The sequence below is a fragment of the Pleurodeles waltl genome, chromosome 4_1 (assembly GCF_031143425.1).
Source record: "Pleurodeles waltl isolate 20211129_DDA chromosome 4_1, aPleWal1.hap1.20221129, whole genome shotgun sequence".
NCBI classification, from domain to species: Eukaryota; Metazoa; Chordata; class Amphibia; order Caudata; family Salamandridae; genus Pleurodeles; species Pleurodeles waltl.
Window position 1 is genome coordinate 390,493,693 of NC_090442.1, and position 18,870 is coordinate 390,512,562.

General features: G+C 41.3%; 1 protein-coding gene across 1 annotated transcript in view; it reads right to left on the bottom strand.

The window, feature by feature from the left end:
• LMNTD1 (lamin tail domain containing 1) overlaps positions 1–18,870 on the bottom strand; it is a 1,007,849-nt gene that overhangs the window by 109,202 nt on the left and 879,777 nt on the right. The window contains exons 10-12 of the mRNA XM_069228593.1: positions 16,595–16,830; positions 9,701–9,893; positions 7,141–7,327 (exon numbers count right to left, since the gene is read on the bottom strand). Of these exons, the coding sequence (XP_069084694.1) occupies positions 7,141–7,327; positions 9,701–9,893; positions 16,595–16,830 (616 nt within the window). The remainder of the gene's footprint in view (positions 1–7,140; positions 7,328–9,700; positions 9,894–16,594; positions 16,831–18,870) is intronic.

Here is an 18,870-nt window from a genome sequence, read left to right on the forward strand (position 1 = left end):
AATGGGCTTGGACTAGACCCTGCTGTTGGCCTCCGCATCACATTCTGTGAGTCTCTAAGTGCCTTCCCTGAGGGCTTTAGACTTGCACTAATGAGGTTGATTGGGACTTAAAAGAGTAAGTCAGAAGGTAAAATCTTTGATCAGGACAAACCTGATTGGTGTTTCCGAACTGCGCTCCATTGCGGTCAGCTTCTCCCTACTCCTAGGCCCCAGTGTACCACAGCCACTGACTATCATTGGCACTTTGTGCTTTGTGGCTTTATTTCTACTTAAAACTTTAAAAATGCATACCTCCTTCTCCCCTGATTGAATTGTTGTCATTTTGGTGTCATGGTGTTTATTAAATCTTACTCTATGTTTTCTTGTTTGGTTTGGGATTTTTATTGTTTTGCATTTTGACTTTATCACTCTTTTGGTACTGCCTAAACACTTCACACATTGCCCCAAGTTAATTTGTCTTCTCTGTGCCATAGCTAACAGAGGGTTGAGCGCAGGTTAATTTAGTGAGTTTGAGGGTGCACCATGAAAAGGGCCGTGATTACGTCTTGAGATTGGTAGTCACCTACCCCAAATGATAATCCAATTTCTTATACACGGTAATTCTTTTTGTTGTTTCCCCTTTTAAATGCTGCTGTATCTAGTTGCTTGGAATGTAAAGCACCAGCATACTATTCCAGTACACATGTGCTACATACGAATATTACATAAATACATAAATAAATAAATATGGAAGATATTTCATTTTTAGCTTTCAAATTAATAGTAAATATGCCTGGAGAGATGGGCATCAAAACAAAAACCATTTATTTGTTCATCCAGAAATTGTCCTAATTTAACAAAGTAGTTCTGTATTCCAAGACAGTGAAAAGTATATCATAAGCAAATAATTCGTTTTTGTTCTCTTCAGGGCCAATCTCTGAACTCCTTCCATTTTGTCATTGATTCAAATCAGATAGACAGGAGTTCTCACACCATCATAAATAAAAGCAGTTAGTGTGGAAAACCATATTGTGCACTTTTCCCTCTTGAGTCTTATCAGATAGAATACTGTCAGAGTATGTAACATCTGAGGAGTCTACATACAGAGCCATTAATAGCTCCAGTTTTTTACATGAAGTTCATTTCTTTTATAACACCATGCAAGCAATTTCAGTGAATTTTTGTCAAATGGCTTTTCAGCATTTCAGAGTACCTGGATATATTGTGCAAACGTGGTTCTGTAGGATATGGTCAGTGTAATTTCTCTGTGGAAAGCAGCTTGTATTGCTCTTTTTTTAATAAAATATATTCAGTCTTTATGAATAACTGCTTTTCTCACTTTGCTAATCCATTGTGCTCAAATTATATTTAACAGTGAATTGCCTAGTTTTATCTAAGATTTTGTGCGATGATTGTTCACTTCCAGCCAATCTTTACTAGAAATGTTTCCGTTGCTTCAGAAACCTTTAAACTTTCATAGTTAATTTTGATACTTTGGGGCTCATTTATAAGCCCCTTGCGCAGTCGTAGCATCATGTTTGTTATGCTACGGTGGTGCAGCACGGTCCCCCAACCCATGCACCAGGTATAATGTATACAAGGGAGCTGTTCCTCCGCAAGGAGGCCCTTAGGAATGGCACAGTGAAATCTACAAGATTTCACTGCGTCATTCTAGCCACATCTTTTGACACTGTGCTTTTTTTCTATGGGCATCCCCACGCTTTGCTGGACTTGCGTCAACATTTTATGCATGAGTCCAGCAAAGCCACACAACTGCGCCAGAAATTCAGATGCAGCTCTGCTAACGGCCACTATGGTGTGCTGTATTATAAATACAACACTACCATGGTGTCATTAGGAGTGCGCAGGGTGGCGCAAGCAAACTAGTGCATCGTGAGTGCTGCACCAGTTTCTTGTAAATGAGGCCCTTTGTTTCTAAAATGAATGGGGCTCATTTACACGCCCCTAGTGCCACCGGAGTGTCACTTTCAGGGATGCTCCAGTGGTGCTGTGCCCTTTATGATATTTACAAGGCAGCATTAAACCACTTTTTGTGGCTTAATGCTGCCCTGTAAATACAGCCCCTTTAGATGCATCACTTTGTGTGAAAGGGGCATGCAATGGGTGTCCTATGGGCGTTCCTTTCAAAACCCATTGCATTTTGATGCTACCCCAGATTTAAGAGAAATCGTAAAGCTGAAGCAGCATCAAAAACTAACGCCACCCCTGGTGGAGTGGCGCAAAGAGGGGAAATACTTTTATTTTTCTGCAGCACACATAGAAAGAGAAAAACGCCATTAATGATTGTTTATTTACAGGAAAGTGTCCCTTTCTGCACATGAACAATCATTAAATAATGACAATTTGCTACTTCTATGTGTGCTGCAGATTGCCATTACTGATTGTTTATGTGCAGGAAGGGACACCTTCATGCACATAAACAATAATTCCCTGCAACGCAGGCACCCTTGCATTAGGGTGCAAGGGTGCCTGCATTGGCGCTAGGCAGCTAGTTTAGCGCCGGGGCAGTGGACAGCACAAGGATGCGCCATATTCTTGTAAATACGGTGCATCCCTGGGTTCTAAAAATGACGCAGCTTGGTGCAGCAAACTTGCTTGCGGCACCGAGCTGCACCATTTCCTAGTAAATGAGGCCCACAGGTAAAAAAAAAAAAAGATTAATTTTTTTTAACATACCTGAACATAGTCTGAATTACTTTTTATTCAATGTATATTTTTTTGTAAGTAGCTGCTTGAATGTCTGTGGCAAAGGTTAAGTCTATGTTCATCGCATTCTCGGTAATATCGAAAGCTCTCACTAATTAATATTCAGCCTTTCACATAACATTTTTATTCAATTTGTATTTTGGGACTATAATGTTCATCAAATGTCAGCAGATGTACTAATTGTTTAACTTTCTTTTTCTATATTTTTAAAGTTCTCATTTAACGTGTAAACTTTCAAGAATACTTATTTACCATCACATATTTCAATTTTAAAATGCTTTTATAAAGCTTTATGAATCAGTATACCGAACATGAATCCCAAACAAATATAACTGATTGAAAAGTAACTATATCTCACGTTCAAATGACGTGCAGCGTCACAATTTGTTTCAGCATTTTGCAGCACATCTCTGCCCATGTTTGTGAACAGTGGGAACAAAGAAAAAAGGAGAAACCCTGATTATATTTGATTTGAATGTATTAGAGCTGTAATGAGATGGAAGTCCACAACTTGTAAAGCTTTTTTTACTGTTAATCTGTGGTGGTTGGGAGGATGTACACCACCATAGACAAATGTAATGCAGTCCTCCTTGTCTGATACAAGTGTCACTAGATTTGTTTGCTCCTACTCTACCCAGCATTGCCTAAGAATAGGTGGGAAGGAGAGAGGGGTTGTGTGACTCCCCTGCCCCCCAACAAAAATAGACAAACTATTATTAGGCAGCCCACAACTGCCCTGGTGCCTTGACACAATTGCACAGAATGTAGAGCAGCACCAGGTGTGTATTACACATGCCAGATAGTCAAGCGCAGAGAAGAGAGGGTCCAATGGGCACAGATGATGGGGGAACCTGTTGCAGTGCACGATTAAAGACCTTGCCTTGCAGACTGCATGCACTGAAGACAGAGGTAAAAGAGTGAAGGGGTGGTTAATGCTCACACACAGCTACCAGTATCGAACGTGCATGGTACAATGCATGCACAGCAGGCACTAAAGAGGAGACTTGGTTCATATTGCTGAAGGTATTTAACTGCCTCACAGCACAAAGTCCACTGGGCCTGCTCTTGACCTTACCCAGAAGCCTTGGAAGCAGATTGGGAAAGGGTGCTGAACCCAGAGCAGACATTAAAGAACACTGGATTTTTTTCACACATTACATTACATGTACTTACTGTTAAGGAGCTGCAATAACTTGCCAAGAATCACACAATGCATTACTCTAATTGTACATCTGGGATTAAATCTGAGGTCTCCAAATTCTATTATAAACTGAGCTGCTGGGGCACATTTAATACCAATTAATAATTTACAAATGATCCCTAACTAATTTATCCTAATAATGTACTTGTCTTACTTGAAGGTCATTTTGGTGACTTAAAATGTCTACACCTCTGTGAAGGAAACTAGTTCTTGAAGCAATTGCTCTTGCTTGGCTTATGTACTACAAGTGTGCAGTTAAAATACAACAATGAGGGATTGTGGTATGTTGTAGCTGGTTTAAGACATTTCCAAGCTTAGCCAGACTATGTTAAATCCAGAAGCAAATATGGGCCTGATTAAATATTGTGGACAGCCTGCCATCTGTCAAGGTGTATTTCCTCCACCAGCCTGGCTGGCCTGCTAACTGCCATATTTAGAGATCTGCACCAGCCCTGCAGAAAGCTCTGTGTCTTTAGTTGAGCTATCATCATGATGGCTCCTCTCAAGGTGCTGAACGTTTGATGTTTTGGGTAGCAATGTTTTGGGTGGCCTTTCCTCAAACGTTTTTGTTTTCAAAAACATAAATGTTCCAGACACCCTGGAAGAATTATCCTAGGGAGTTTAGATCATTTGTTTTCTGTTTGGGGCCACTCGAGTTTCCCTTGTGGCCTCAAGCAGAAAAAAAGTACATTAGACTGTCAACTCTAAATAGGGCAGATGGTACGAAGGTCTTACACTGCCACTCTAAACTCTGTCAGCCTGTTAATTTAGGGAGCCAGTGTGGGCACCACCATCAGAAACATGATGGAGCATCCAACTCTAAATAAGGCAGGTGGACCAACAGTTTGGTGAACAGAGTCCTCCGACACTTTGTGGCAGAGGACTCTGCCTGCCAAACTCTAAACCAGACCCTAGGCTTTTAAAGTATATTTTAAGAACAAGAAGCTGTGTGTAAGCACTGCCTTAAACGCAGTAATACCAGATAAGGCAATTGGGCTGTTGAATTTGTGGGCACGCTATTGAGTAAAAATTAATTGAATCTTCTTGAAACTCAAAGCTAAATATTAGAAAATTGCCTTTTGATATGATGACCAGTACAAATACATACCTTAGCCACTTTATAGACAATGAGATGGCTCTGTCCATTGCAATCCACTTGTTAAAAGCTAATCTTCTTGAACCATATTCGCTCTGTATCCAAATTAGGCTGGATAGAGCTAAATGGAAGAACTGAACGTGTCCCTTCATGGTTTGGTCAAAGTATACTGTTCTCTGCTCGCATAGGATGAAGAGTATACCCCATTTCAAGAGCTTTAACTGCTTGAAGTATCTAATGTTAACGATGCCTTATGTTGTGAGACTACCTCCATTAGAAATTCAGTTGAGAGAACTAGCAAATATTCGATCTGAAGAGAAGCAAAGACAATTCCACCTTGTTAATATTAGTAAACATCTGACGACTGGAAAACATATAAGCCATTGATTAGAGGGCAGGCAATTGTAGATGAATTGAAGTAATTTAAAATTAGTATTTATTGCTATGCCTTTTAAATGAACAGCCGCACAAGGAAATAGAAAAAACACTGAAACCTTTTTTTTTCGTTTTTTTTCAGAGTAGGCAGTGGTCCATAGGACCAGTGCCTGCTCTGAAAAAATAATTTTGTTTGCATTCACAAAGGGGAAGGGGTCCCATGGGGAACCCCTTCCCATTTGCGAATGAGTTACCATCCACTTCAAGTGGATGGTAACTGCGAGTTGATTTGCGACCGCTTTCGCGGTCACAAATCAACTCTACATCGCAATGCAGTCGCAAATAGGAAGGGCACACCCCTTCCTATTTGCGAGTCGGAAACACATTTTGCGAGTCGGTTCCGACTCGCAAAATGTGTTTCTGCATCGCGTGAGGCCTTTTGCGCCTCGCAAACGGCGTTTTTCGCCGTTTGGGAGGCGCAATAGGCTACCTACATCTGGCCCGTAATGATTAATGTTAGATATTGTACCTACATTTTTTTCTTTGTTACATCATTTGTAATAATTGAATATTCTAATTTATGGCCTATTCGGTAGGGGGGGGGTGTTGTGTGTGTGTGTGTGATGTGTGTGTGTATGACTGTGCGTCCGTGTATGCGAGTGTGTGTTGTGTGTTGTATGTGTGTGCATGGTTGGGGGTGTGAGTGCGTGTATGTTGAGTTGTGTGAATGCGTGTCTGCGTGTATGTATGTAAGTGCGTGTGGATGTGTGTGTGAATGGATGTTTGCATGCGTGGATGAATGTGGGAATGGGTGTGTGTGTGAGTGTGTGAAGGGAGGGGTGTGTAAGAAGGGGGTCTGGAGAGGAAGAAGGGTTAGGGGGGAAACCTGTGGAGGGGAGGGGGCGGGGAAGACCCCTATCAGCGACAGGGAAAGGATTCCCTGTCACTGATAGTGCCTACCCCCATAGTTTTCGTGGCTGTAAGGATGCCACAAAAACCATGGCGGTTGGCGGGGTCATAATCCCGCAGGCGGGCAAATGACGGCCTCCGGGCTGGAGATTGAAGTCTCCAGCCCGTTGGCCGTTACCGCCGTGGCGGTTGGTGTGGTACATTGACGGTTTGGCTTCAGCCAAACCGCCAATGTCATAATATGGAGGAAAGTACCGCCAGCCTGTTGGCAGTACTTTCCTCCATATTACCGCCAACCGCCAGGGTCATAATGACCCCCTTTGTCCCTTGCTGAAGTCCATCTTGCACATGGAGCCCAGTAATAACTGATTGGTGTCCAGTTGTGAGGCAAGATATATTTCTTGCTATGGGCACTCAGAGAGTCAACTTGAGGGCCTGCTGGCCCGAAGCCACATTAACCAATTAGGCGGAGTCTGAGAAACCCCAGACTTGACTTCAGGAGGGTCACTATTTAGCATGACACAAAAACCCTGTTAATTAGAATACTCCTCAGTGAAGGTGTCATTCCCCGGCCTCCACAGTTCCCATTTGACAGGGTTAATGAGTTTCCCTGTTTCTATACACCTTCCCAACGTTCATCTTTGCCTGCTGCATCCTGTGATTCCAGTTATCATCTGCATAGGTATAGATAAAATTCAGAAGAGGAGTAGAATATTGCATCTGCATAGTACCTTGAGGTCAAGTGGTCTCATTTTTTATTGTAGAACGGCACATCAATTGATGAAATCTGAGTGCTAAACTGAAATTCATGGATGTACCACGTATGTATACACTGTGGATTTACGCTACTCACCATGATGGCAGTGTTGGCTTTCACTCTGATCTTTGGTGGAAATCTGTATGAAGACACCGGGTAGCCACGAACATTCTGCTGGAGAAGATAACCACCAATATCTTCTTCTTTGTCAAGCGAGCAATTAAAAAGCCTCACAAAATAACCATCCATGTGGACCTCAGCTATTTTTATGTTACCAGTGGCACTGAAAAGGAATAGAAAAAATGTATTCTTCTTATGGGAATACCATTCTATTTTTAATCCCTCCATCCACTGTATGTAAATGCAAGAGTCTTCAAACAACTGTAACAGGTTGGTTACTATGCCTCTTTGTGTAGCGAAATAATTCTGCAGCATGTCCTTGTGTAATCAGTTACCAGATTTTACAAATCATACTGTGGATTTACATTTTTTATTTAGTAAACAAAGACCAGAAAATATAATAAATTAATAACATTTTGGAAAAGTATATGAGGGAGTAGGTCTGATAAGAGTGTAAAAGAACTGGACTTAACTTGGCTATGGTTTAGTAGAAGACAGTTCTGATATGAAATTTTACACAAGTAACAACCCATTTAAAGGACAGAAGAAGAACCACTCTTAACTGCAGGGGAAATATGCTCAGGTATGGGCCAGCAAGAGAATACGATTTATAGAACAATCAAGAGTTCAGACAAGCAGAGAAGACCTGGGTTTTCCCCAAATCAGGACCCCAATATGTATGTATGTATGTATTTTTGTATGTATATACGTAGGTATGTATGGGTATTTATACAACCTAGTGGGAGGCAAATGACCACTGTAAAAGGCTAAAGGCAAAGAGTACAACAGAGATTGTTTACAAGTAGTTTGCATGAGGGTCTGCAAGTTCAGTAAGGGGAAGTGGACCTTGTAAGGCATCAAATGTAGTGTACTCTGAAGGGGTACGTCTTTGAGTCTTTCCAGAACTGAAAGATGATTGGGTGGACCTAATGGTTATGGAAATGTTGTTCCAGATCCTGGGTGCATAGAAGGTGTAGACCTGTTTTTTTACTTTATTACATTTTGCGGTTTCAATCTGGTGGTGTCCTGCACGAGGGTGTGTCTGGAGCCACCAAACATTGTGAGTTTGTTTGCCAGATAGGCAGGGGTGCAGTTAGTGATGATGATAGATTATACAGCTGATCTTTAGGATGGTGAGCGAGTGGAGTTCTATTAGGGTAGGGATGATGAGGCTGAATTTCTTCAGGCCCTTGATGTGACATCCACTGAAGGTCAGTGTTGTGTCTTGGAGGCCATGACGCAGATCCTCCATCCAGAAGTGAGAGTATGAGGGATTGGAATGCAGTTGTGAAGTCACTGTGGGCAAAGAATGGTTTTACTGTCTTGAGAAGGAAGATCTGCTACGATGCTATTTTGGTCTTCTCGATGATGTGTTCTTTGACAGTGAGGTCGATGACGAGGTTGAATCTGAGTTTTTTTAGAGTTTGATGCTAGAGGATTAAAGCAATTCAGCCATGCTTGTACTAGTTTTTGTTTGATGTTGTTTGTATATAAAAATAATTTGGTCTTGGTTGGATTGACTTGGAGGTAGATGCTAGACATCTAGGTCTGGACTAGGTGTAGGAAGGTGCTTAAGTCACTGAATGTCACAAGCAGAATAGACTTTCATGTAAAGTTGTGTGTTGCAGTATTACTAGTGAATTTGGATACTGTTGTCAGTGAATATAGTACAGATGAGTACTATGTAAATGTTGATGATGACAAAAGTGTGACACCCTGACATGGTGAAATGATAGAACCCTGTTGGTACAGTATTAACAGAAGGCTGGGTCATATTTATCTGTGGTCAGGAAGGGGGTGGGAGCACCATTTGTAGGATGGCTATTTCAATGCTTTAACATGATCTGGAGCCTGATTGGTAGTTAGTTGTGATGGAGATGGCTAAGTTTATTGTATTTTTGTAATTGTGGTAAATCGAGTTTTCAATCATATTGCCGATGATAGGTAGCTGGGTGATGGGCCGGTAATTGGTGAGGTGATCAGGGCTTAGGTTAAATTTCGTTAGGTGTAGGAGGATCTGGAAAATCTTGAAGGTTTCTAGGAAGATGCCTTCAATGATGGATGTATTGCAGATGGTTAGAAGGGGTTAGAGAAATTATCTAGTCAGGACTGTAGGGAAAAATTAGGAAATTACATCTTCTTAACAGGATGCAGGCTCGAGTGAGGTTAGGCTCAGTGAGGTTGTGACCCTCAAACTACAACACTGACTGGTTTGTGTATGCAACTTGCAGACTATCGTCACATTGCTTTTTTCACCTCCCCATGTGTAAAACTGCATCACACGCAGCCACTCCAAGTGTGGAGGACGTTCTGCAGCCCTCACACAATTCAGCAATAGTATGCTGACATTTCAACTAACATCCTTCCCCATCCATTCACTAAAGAAGTTGTAACTATTCTCTTTGCCTACTGGAAAGCCCTTTGAGGGACAAGCAGTAAAAACTGTTATAGAAATGCACTACAATACAAACAACTTCAATAATGAGCAACAACAGCAGATATTCACTGAAATGTGGATTAAAGACTTATGAGGTACCTAGAAGTCGCTGCATTATACACTTGCTCTGCTGAAGATGATATTTCTCTTTGCTCTAAGAATCGATGGTCAGACGCTTCTTTTTTAAAATCACTGAACAAAGACTTAAAGTAATCTGGACCTTGCCCTAAAGCATTTGTGTCCAGGACAGGCAGAGAATCTGCCTGCTGTATCCCTGTTGAACTTTGATCAGCTGTTGAAAAAGTAGAAACAAAGAGGCAGAAGATTATATGTGGCACTCGGTGGTAATAATGCAAATAGCAAAACAAATGTAAAGAGTGAAGAGTGAAACGCACATGATTACATTTAGGGGATCTTGATTTCAAGAGGTTATGTAATTGTAGAAACCTTTAACAAACATATACTTTACACGTATTCATAAAAATCAGAGCAGCCCACACATTTAACAGATGTATGCTTTAAATTGTCCTTCTAGGCTTTTATAAAGAAGAGTTTTACATTGTTCGAAATGCTGGGAAATGAAGATGTTGAAGTGCTGCTAAATACAGCATCGACTATTGTGGTTCATCAGAAAGTGCAACTTGACATTACAGCATAAAAACAAGATAGGGTCTAACAACCCCCAATGACAGCACAACAAAAGATGTATTATAACACAACAGAATACGCCACAGCACTAGTAAACAGCAAAGATTGAGACTAGGCGTGCATAACACAACAATTGTGCCAACAACAAACAGATGACAGTACTTCAAACAAGTCTTTTCAGTCGTCGCTTCATGACCTTACTATCATAGGGCCCTCTTCCTGAAGCATTACTACCCTTTGTCACTACTATCTCACAAAAGCATTTTTGAGTATGTAAACTAGTACTCCATAACTACTATCTGTTAGACCTGTCAGTCTTTGGATGGTATTCCCCCAGACATTTTGGCTTTCTCCTCCATATTTTTCTTATCTCATTTTCGTTGGCCCTATGACTTTACCACTGCTAACCAGTACTAAAGTGTGTGTCTCCACTCCCTAAAACATGGTAACATTGGCTTATCCCCAATTGATATTTACTTATAAGTAACTAGTAAAGTGGCATTACATGTACCCAGGGCCTGTAAATTAAATGTTACTAGTAAGTCTGTAGTACTTGTTGTGCGCCCACTTAGGTAGCCTTGCAAACCTATCTCAGGCCTGCCATTGCAGACTGTGTGAGGTTTTACAGTCCCATTTTGACCTGGCAAAATCAACCATTTGCCAGGCCTAAACCTTCATTTTTAACACATATAAGTCACCTCTGGGGTAGAATCTAAACGGCTCATAGGACAGGGTGCAATGTATTTAAAAAGTAGGATGTACTTTTAAGCTGTATTTTTCCTAATAGTGAAAAAATTCTAAATTTGTTTAGCTCTACCTCTCCCTTAGGATAACACTGGGGTGGCTTTATTTTATGGTAAAGTCAGGTTTGGCACAACTTTGAAAATCTCACTTTTAGACAGCTATCAGTTTCTTGCATTAGCCATTTAGTGCCCGCAGACTGTCTGTGGGTCACGTGAAAAGGTGTAGCTGGTAGTTAGTCTTTGTGTGTTCCTCCCAGACAGCCACACACAATTGAGAGTTAAGGTGTGCATGGATGTGCCCTCACTGACAGGATCGGGGCAGGACTGAGCACATCCCCACTTACACCTGAAGATGCTGTGCCCTGCCTTCACACAAAGGATTGCATACCTTGTGTAGTTAATCTGGAGCCATGGCAGGGGAGACAGAAACCTGACCAGATCAAAGGAAATTCTCTAGAAGAAGCTTCTCCCACTTAAAAAAAGGCACCAAGTATAAATACTGGACCTCAGGCACCAACTCTTCAGTATACATCTGGACCTGTGGAAGATGGACTGCTGTGCTGCTGAAAAGGTTGGCACTCTGATGGACTGCTGCCCTGCTGTGCTGACCCTCTGCCCCCTTTCCTGGGTGAGAAGGACTTGACCTTGAGCCTGTACCCAGGACCAGAGTGACTTCAAGGGCTAGTCTCTTGTAACCAGCACCATGACTCTGCAACTGTGAGCCCTACCCTACCAAATGGTGCTACCTCAGTCCTGGACTCTTGGGTGTGGGCCTGGAGGTGCCCTGCCAGCCCATCTGTGGACCCAGCAGAGCAGACGCATCTCTTCGAGCAGAAACGATGTATTGCCTCTGCTACGTGGACTTTCCCAGTGTGAGGACTTCACATCTATCTTGCAGGCCACAGCCTCATCGGATCTGCCATTGTGGGAAGCATCACAAGCCCTTTGTCGACAGCAACATTGATGGTGATGTAGGAGCTCACATTGCAACTCTGCAACTCCCTGTAACCGACACTGGGTAACACATTTCCAACCCACCCTTGCAGCACCTTGGCTGCTTGATGCACCCCCCACGCTGGACCTCGCAATGCTCTGCAACCATGAGTAAGATACTCTTGTTCAGCAAGCCTAACTGGGTCCCTGTAGCTCACCCGTTCTCCATCACAGCCTGAGATTATGACTTTGTCCCAGTCTGGCGCAACCAGATAACTTCAGTTGGCGCTTTCTGCTTTTTGGCACTATAATCACTGATATCTTTAAAACTGCATACTCCAGTTCTACTGGTTGGATTTCTGTTGTTTTGATCTTGTTTTATTAATAAAAGATTACTCTATTTTTCTAATTCGGCTTGGAATTTTCCTTAAATTGGGATTTCACTTTATTAATAATTGAGGTGCTGCAGAAAAACTTAAGACATTGCCTCTCAGTTAAGCCTGGCTGCTCTGTGCAAAGCTACCAGAGGGTTGAACACAGGTTAATGTGGGGTTTGCTTGTCACTTTACCCTGAAATGGATAGTGGTTGCTGCTTGAGTAGGGTTACACCCTGTAGAGTTTCACTCCCCCTCAACCAATAACCCAATTTCTTACACTACCTTACATACAAATGCTATGATATGCACAGGGCTCTGGCCAGAGATCTCCACCTATGCCTCCCAGTGGGCCTGCCACACTCATTGTGCCACCCACTGAAGTATCCTTTTAAAGCATGTCTCATACCTGCCTCTGCAGCTTGTAATGCAGTTTTAATCTTTAATTCCGACCTGGCAAAATACACCTAGTGCCAAGTCTAAACCTTCCTTTTTAATACACATAAATGACCTCTAGAGTAGGTCCTAAAGGCTCATAAGGCATGATTCATTGTATTTAAAAGATAGGACGTGCCGGTTTACGTTTTACATGTCCTAGCAGTGAAAAAATCCTAACATCGTTTTTTACTCTTGTAAGACCTATCTTTCCCATTGAGTAACACTAGGTTACCCTTTTATATTTAATAGATGAGAACATTTGTTTGGGAACAGATAGAAACACTCAAATGAATTGTAATTTAAAATCCTCTTTAATGGTAAAGTAAACCCTGAAAATGTCACTTTTAGAAAGTTGGTCTTCTCGTGTACTAATCACATGTGCTTTCTGCTAGTGTCCTGAGCCACATGGTTGTGAATGGGCCTGCTCCCTTCATCCCAGGCTAACTTGAGTGACTCCAAGGGTCAGTTGGCTGAACTCCTATCCTAGCTACAGGGATACGACAAGCACCAGAGGCCTCCCTGAACTGCTCATCTGACCTGCTGCACTGGACCTGCCTAGACCTGCATATGGACCTCCCTAAGCCCTGATGGCCTCTGCTGCAGTGAGTTCCTGATCCCCAAGACGTGCTTCCACAGGTCCTGGGGCTTTGGCTGGCATCATTTGACTTCCTCCTGTGAACGGGCCCCTCCATGCTGAGACTCTGCTGCCCGTGAAGTCTGACAATGCAAATCTCTGGTGAACCTGATTCTTTCTGCTACAGCAGCTGCCAGCGATGACCGGCATTGTGAGGTCTCCACTTTCCTCTGCAGAAGTGGCGGCCTGCGATGACCACCAATGTGAAGCTCCAGCAACGATAGTCAGCAATTTCCAACCAGCTCTTCGTACTACAGCAAGGACAGACTGCGCCGCCCGGCCTGCTCTTCATGCTACAGTGACTACCATTGTGATGCCCTCCCTGCTACATGTGGCCTCCTCCCCCGTGAATGGAACTCTTTGTGCCGGACTTTGGGAAGGTAATGTTTTCAGTAAGACTAACCTGGTCCCTGTATCTGGTCCACGCTCTATTGCGGTTGGCTGGAACTGGTCACTTTCGAGCAGTTTAGCATGACCAGATGATGGCAAGTGGCAATTTGTGCTTTTAAGTGCTATATCTACTTAAAACCTGGATTCGATATTTGTTGTTTGATATCATTTTATTTGTTAAAACTCACTCTGTGTATCTAAATTGGTTTGGGATTTTCTTGTTTTGTGTTTTCACTTTATTACTGTATTGCTTTAATACTTTACACATTGCTTCTAAGTTACGCATGACTGATTTTGTTTCAAACTACCAAAGAGTTAAGCACAAGTTAACTTAGTGACTTTTGTAGGTCACTGTAACAATAATAGTGGTTGTTGTCCGAGTTGGGCTTCCACCCCCCTCAACCAATATCCCGATTTCTTACAATTATAATTTAAACTAAGTTGCTTGGCCATTTTTTATTACCCTGGAGAGGTACTTTGTCTAAGAGAAATTTTATTTACATCTAGCCAGTAGAATATAAAAGATAAAAAACAACTTGGCAAGAAATGCCAAAAATCGAACATTGATATGCTGTAGTAAGCTAGTTGTAACTCTCTGGTCATTATATTTAACTGTATACTAACTACTACCACTGGGAGTTTAGAGTAACCCAGTCCGTAGGCCTCACAGGGACATAAGGTCCCCTGAAAACTAGAGGTAAAACACATGTAATAATGATTTCACCCAGCAGAGTTTTAGCACTGTGGCATAGTTCATAGCAACGCAAATGATTAATTTGAGAAAGGATCTTCTATTACTCAAAGATCAAATCAGCTGCATTAAATAGATTTATTTTCAAAATTCACAAAAGGAAATGTTAGACATCAAAGAATTGCAATTTGAAATATTTTCCATCGTCTGTTGAGATATACTTGAAATGGTCTGAGTGGAAGCCAGTCCCAAATGTTCTATCTTCATAGGTTTTGTCTGAATAGATGTATTTGCTACTATATTCATAACTTTGTTGATAATGTTTATTTCTCTGGTTTTAAAGGTTTAACTGTTAACGACAAAGCTATACTTTCATAGCGACAAATGTATGGTAAAAGAAGCCATGTGTTACATTGCACACTTCCCTATTTGCCATTTGCAGAAGACTATGGACCTAATGCACTGGGTCGCATCACAATGCAATTTGTACGCATCATCTACGATGCAACCGGGGATTATTTTTATGCTGTGATACAACTCGACCACAGCACAGAAATGCCGTTCACTAGATTTGCAACACCTCAGTCCCCGTAATGCAGAGGTTCTGTCAGTGAATCCCTCCGAAAGTCTTTTAACGTAGGAATTGAGGCCAGAGATGCACAGTATGCCTACATTCATATTTGTAAAATGCCATTTCTTTTCTGGTGCAGGCCCCGTGCCTTAAAGGGACAGTAGCTTGCTTCATTAAAACAAGCATTGTATGTGATACAGAAATGTCAGTGACAAAAAGTTTGATGGATGAGTCAACCTTTTAGAAGAGTCCCTCACTGCAATGCAAGCACTCCATAATAATAATACACCAAAGCAGAAAATAAGTGCTGCACTGGGGTGATCTAAACGTGATTGACAATGTCTCCAGCTAAAGATTAAAAGAGGCTGATCCAAGTAAATTAGCGACTGATAGGGGTTGACTCAGAGCCACTCTAAGCAGATTGAAAGCAATATATTGTAGAGAGCTGTGCTATCAAATACGACTTAAAAGAATTAGTATGATGCAAAAAGCTTTGGTGGAGGAGCATGAAGTATTCCCTAGACCTCGGCGTGCTCCCTCCAATGCCCAAGCCCATAATCACAACGTGAAGGCTTCCCCTCAAGGTCAGCTTCTACTTGGTGAATTGGCGAATGCAGTACCATACCCCACGAGCAGTCAGCGTTTCATCATTGGTTTGTGACTGGAATTGGGTTGCAAAACATTAATACATTTAATTTAAACTTGTAAAGAGTCGGTAATGACCCTTTTACGTCACTTCTTCCATTCCAAATTACAAAGATTTACAATGTGTACATTGCAGGTCACAAAAACATTTATAACTCGTAATGAAAATTTTGTACATTGCAACTTAGGGTTTTGCAGTTTCAATACCTGTGATTTTGCAAATTGCAGACTTTGTAATCAAAGGTCTACAATGAATCAGGGTAATTCACAGGTCTCCTTAAAACCTTGGTTGCACTTACTGATGACTCATTCAGCACCAATTAAAGCCATTTCCCTTTTTAATCAGAATCCACATCAATTCATTGGTGTACACACATTACCATGAGCTAAATAATTTGAAGCAAGTGGATTAAGTGAAATAAAATAGGCACATTTAAATATGATCAGAGGCCCATCAAAAGCTTAGATTCAGCTGAACGTAAACGTAAAAGAAACTCAATATATTCAAAAGAGTACACTACAAGGACGAAGGACTGAAGAGAAAATGTGTTACATGGTGTGGCACACCTAAAAAAGATTTTTAGTCTGTAGAAAATTCTGCAATTTCGAGTATCAACTTTTAATACAAATTCAAAAAGTCCATTTAATGCTTTACATATTCGCTCCTCATAGGTGAAGAGAAAATGTGTTAAAATGTGACTTTCTTTAATGCCTGCTGACCCTTTCCATACTGAATCTCATATAAAATGTACATTTTCTCAAAAGATAAGCCGATTTTGGGTTGAACAAAATACATGTGTGCAAATCATAAGGGTTGAAGATGTTAGAGTGAATGCGTCATATCTGAATTCCACATTAAAAGTATAAAAAATTACTATTGATACAAAATTGAGTCATCGACTACTATACGATATGTGAAGACCTACCCAATTGCTTATCTTCGGTGTTTGCAAGAGTTCGAGTTGATCTGTCAGATGCAGAAGATTTTGGAGGTGAAACTTTATTTATTGGTGGCAGGGAAGCATCAACATCAGGCAAACAGGGCTTAGGAGCTTCAGGAACTATGTTTTGAAATGTCGTTTGTGAGTCTACCAAGCAACTTGAGGTGACTGTTGGGAGACTAAGTATTCCTGAAGACTGTTGAATTTGCATATGTTCCATACTGTTAGTGTGAAAAAGAAGAAAAATATATTAACACAAAAAGATTTTCAATCCTGAAACTTTAAACATGTAGCTTTTTAAACAATTAATTACTAACGAGATTCCTATATCTTCGATACTTTGTTAAACAGTTTTTGTTTAATTTGGCAACTGAATTGCTCCTGATTATTTTTGTTATCTATTAAATGGAAGTGTATGCTACTAAAGGCAGTAAATTGTTAGGGGAGCTTGAGACATAATGGAGATTTGTTCTTGGCATTTGGACTTCAATACCAAAAAAGTTTCTACCACTGATCACAAGACAAGAGCTGGACATCCACAGATGGCTTAATTGTTTATTACATGCATTTGCTTTATAAAGAGTGGAATGATTTTCAAAGTTAAGATAGTGCATGTGGCAAACTACCCTTTTCTGCATGATCAACCTTGCTTTTTTCTTTTTCTGGGCTCACCTCATTAACCTCATTTAATTAGGGGAGTGACTAAGTGAAGGAACGGAGCTTCTCAAAGTGGAGGCCAGCGGAACCCATTTAGTGTTAGAGCTCATGGAAAGGTTTGCACTGAAATGCTGCAAATGGAGGAACTGATAATAATTAGGATTGGGTGGAGTGAATTCTTCTACCATTTGGTAGTGCACTGGATAATGTATAACAATCAACAAGCTAAATCCAATAACCCTAAAAATGAGGGTAGTTTCAATGCATGAAATAAACGGTTCACTCGGGGGAAGGGATGAAAAACAAACAGAGGATCTGTAACAGATTAGCCCACATGCATAAAATAGAGTCAAGAAGAAAGGAGATTGATGAATATGAGTAAATCAATGTATAACTTACAATAAAACCATATTGTATCTACGTAGTGCAAATCGAGTGACAGCGGAGTGCAAAATTGGTGAGTGAATATGAGATGCAATATAATCTATATAAAAAGATGTACGACAAAAACTGGCAAAAGCAATAGACTCCATTTAGGCACATATCATATGGTGATTTATCATGAGTTAGACAAAACGTCTAAGCATATGCAATTTCAACAACCGATACAGTCCATATTTTAGGCAGAAAAAGTAAAACGTTTCAACATCTGTGGTTTCATTGACCAGGGCCATTATTTTGACAATTGGCAGAGGACACTTAGGAAAATCTCAGCTAACAAGCATTGGACAAACATCAGAGAGGGGGATGATTCAACAGCAGGTCATGGTCCAGGGTCCAAAGCACAAGACAAAACCTGGATGGTGGAGTTGGTGAAAAAATCTAGGTTTGATGCCACTGCAAAAGGAGGTCAGGTCCATAGAAGGAAGCTATTGTGCATGGAGGGCACTGAAAACAGATCAGCTGGCTATTCAAAAAGGAGAAAAATATATCAAGCAGCACAAGGTCCTACAAGGACCTAATCTCCAAAGTAGGTTTGGATACCCTGTTGGCTTATGTAGTGCTAACTCAGCATAGTTGGAGCCCATTCAAAGAAAACAGTAAGGGTGGATAAACCCACTATTGGACGACAAATAACATCAGCGGTAATAAAGAAAATGGTGAATACCACTCATATATAAGAACCGCCCAACACAGGAATGGGAACCAAGGGCAATGGTGGTCGGAGAAACTGCACAGAGAGAGAATGCCAACAAGTCCATTCATAAAGAAGGCAAGGATGGGAGCAAATCACTCCTCTTTGGCTATTGTGTTGGTCTCTCTGCTGCCAACCCTTGCCAGATTTTGTCACGACTTACGCGCTGCTTTAACCTGGAGTCCGCAGAACGAGTGGCGAGGGTCTTGTTCCTGAATGTTCGGCCTTGGCCCAGGTGGGGGCGACTCTTCCTGGTAGCCACGGTGCTGCAGGCGATAGGAACGCCAAGGGCAGGCTGTGTCCTTCAGAAGTAGTGCCAGAGGGAAAAAAAAACTAGAAGGGGAAAAAACCTTAAAAAAGGAAAATATCCTGAAACAGGAGCAAAATTAATAAGTAAATACAAGATCAAAAAAGAACAGGAAAAATACTGGAACAGACGTGAACCAGTATCTGACACAAGGAAGCAGGA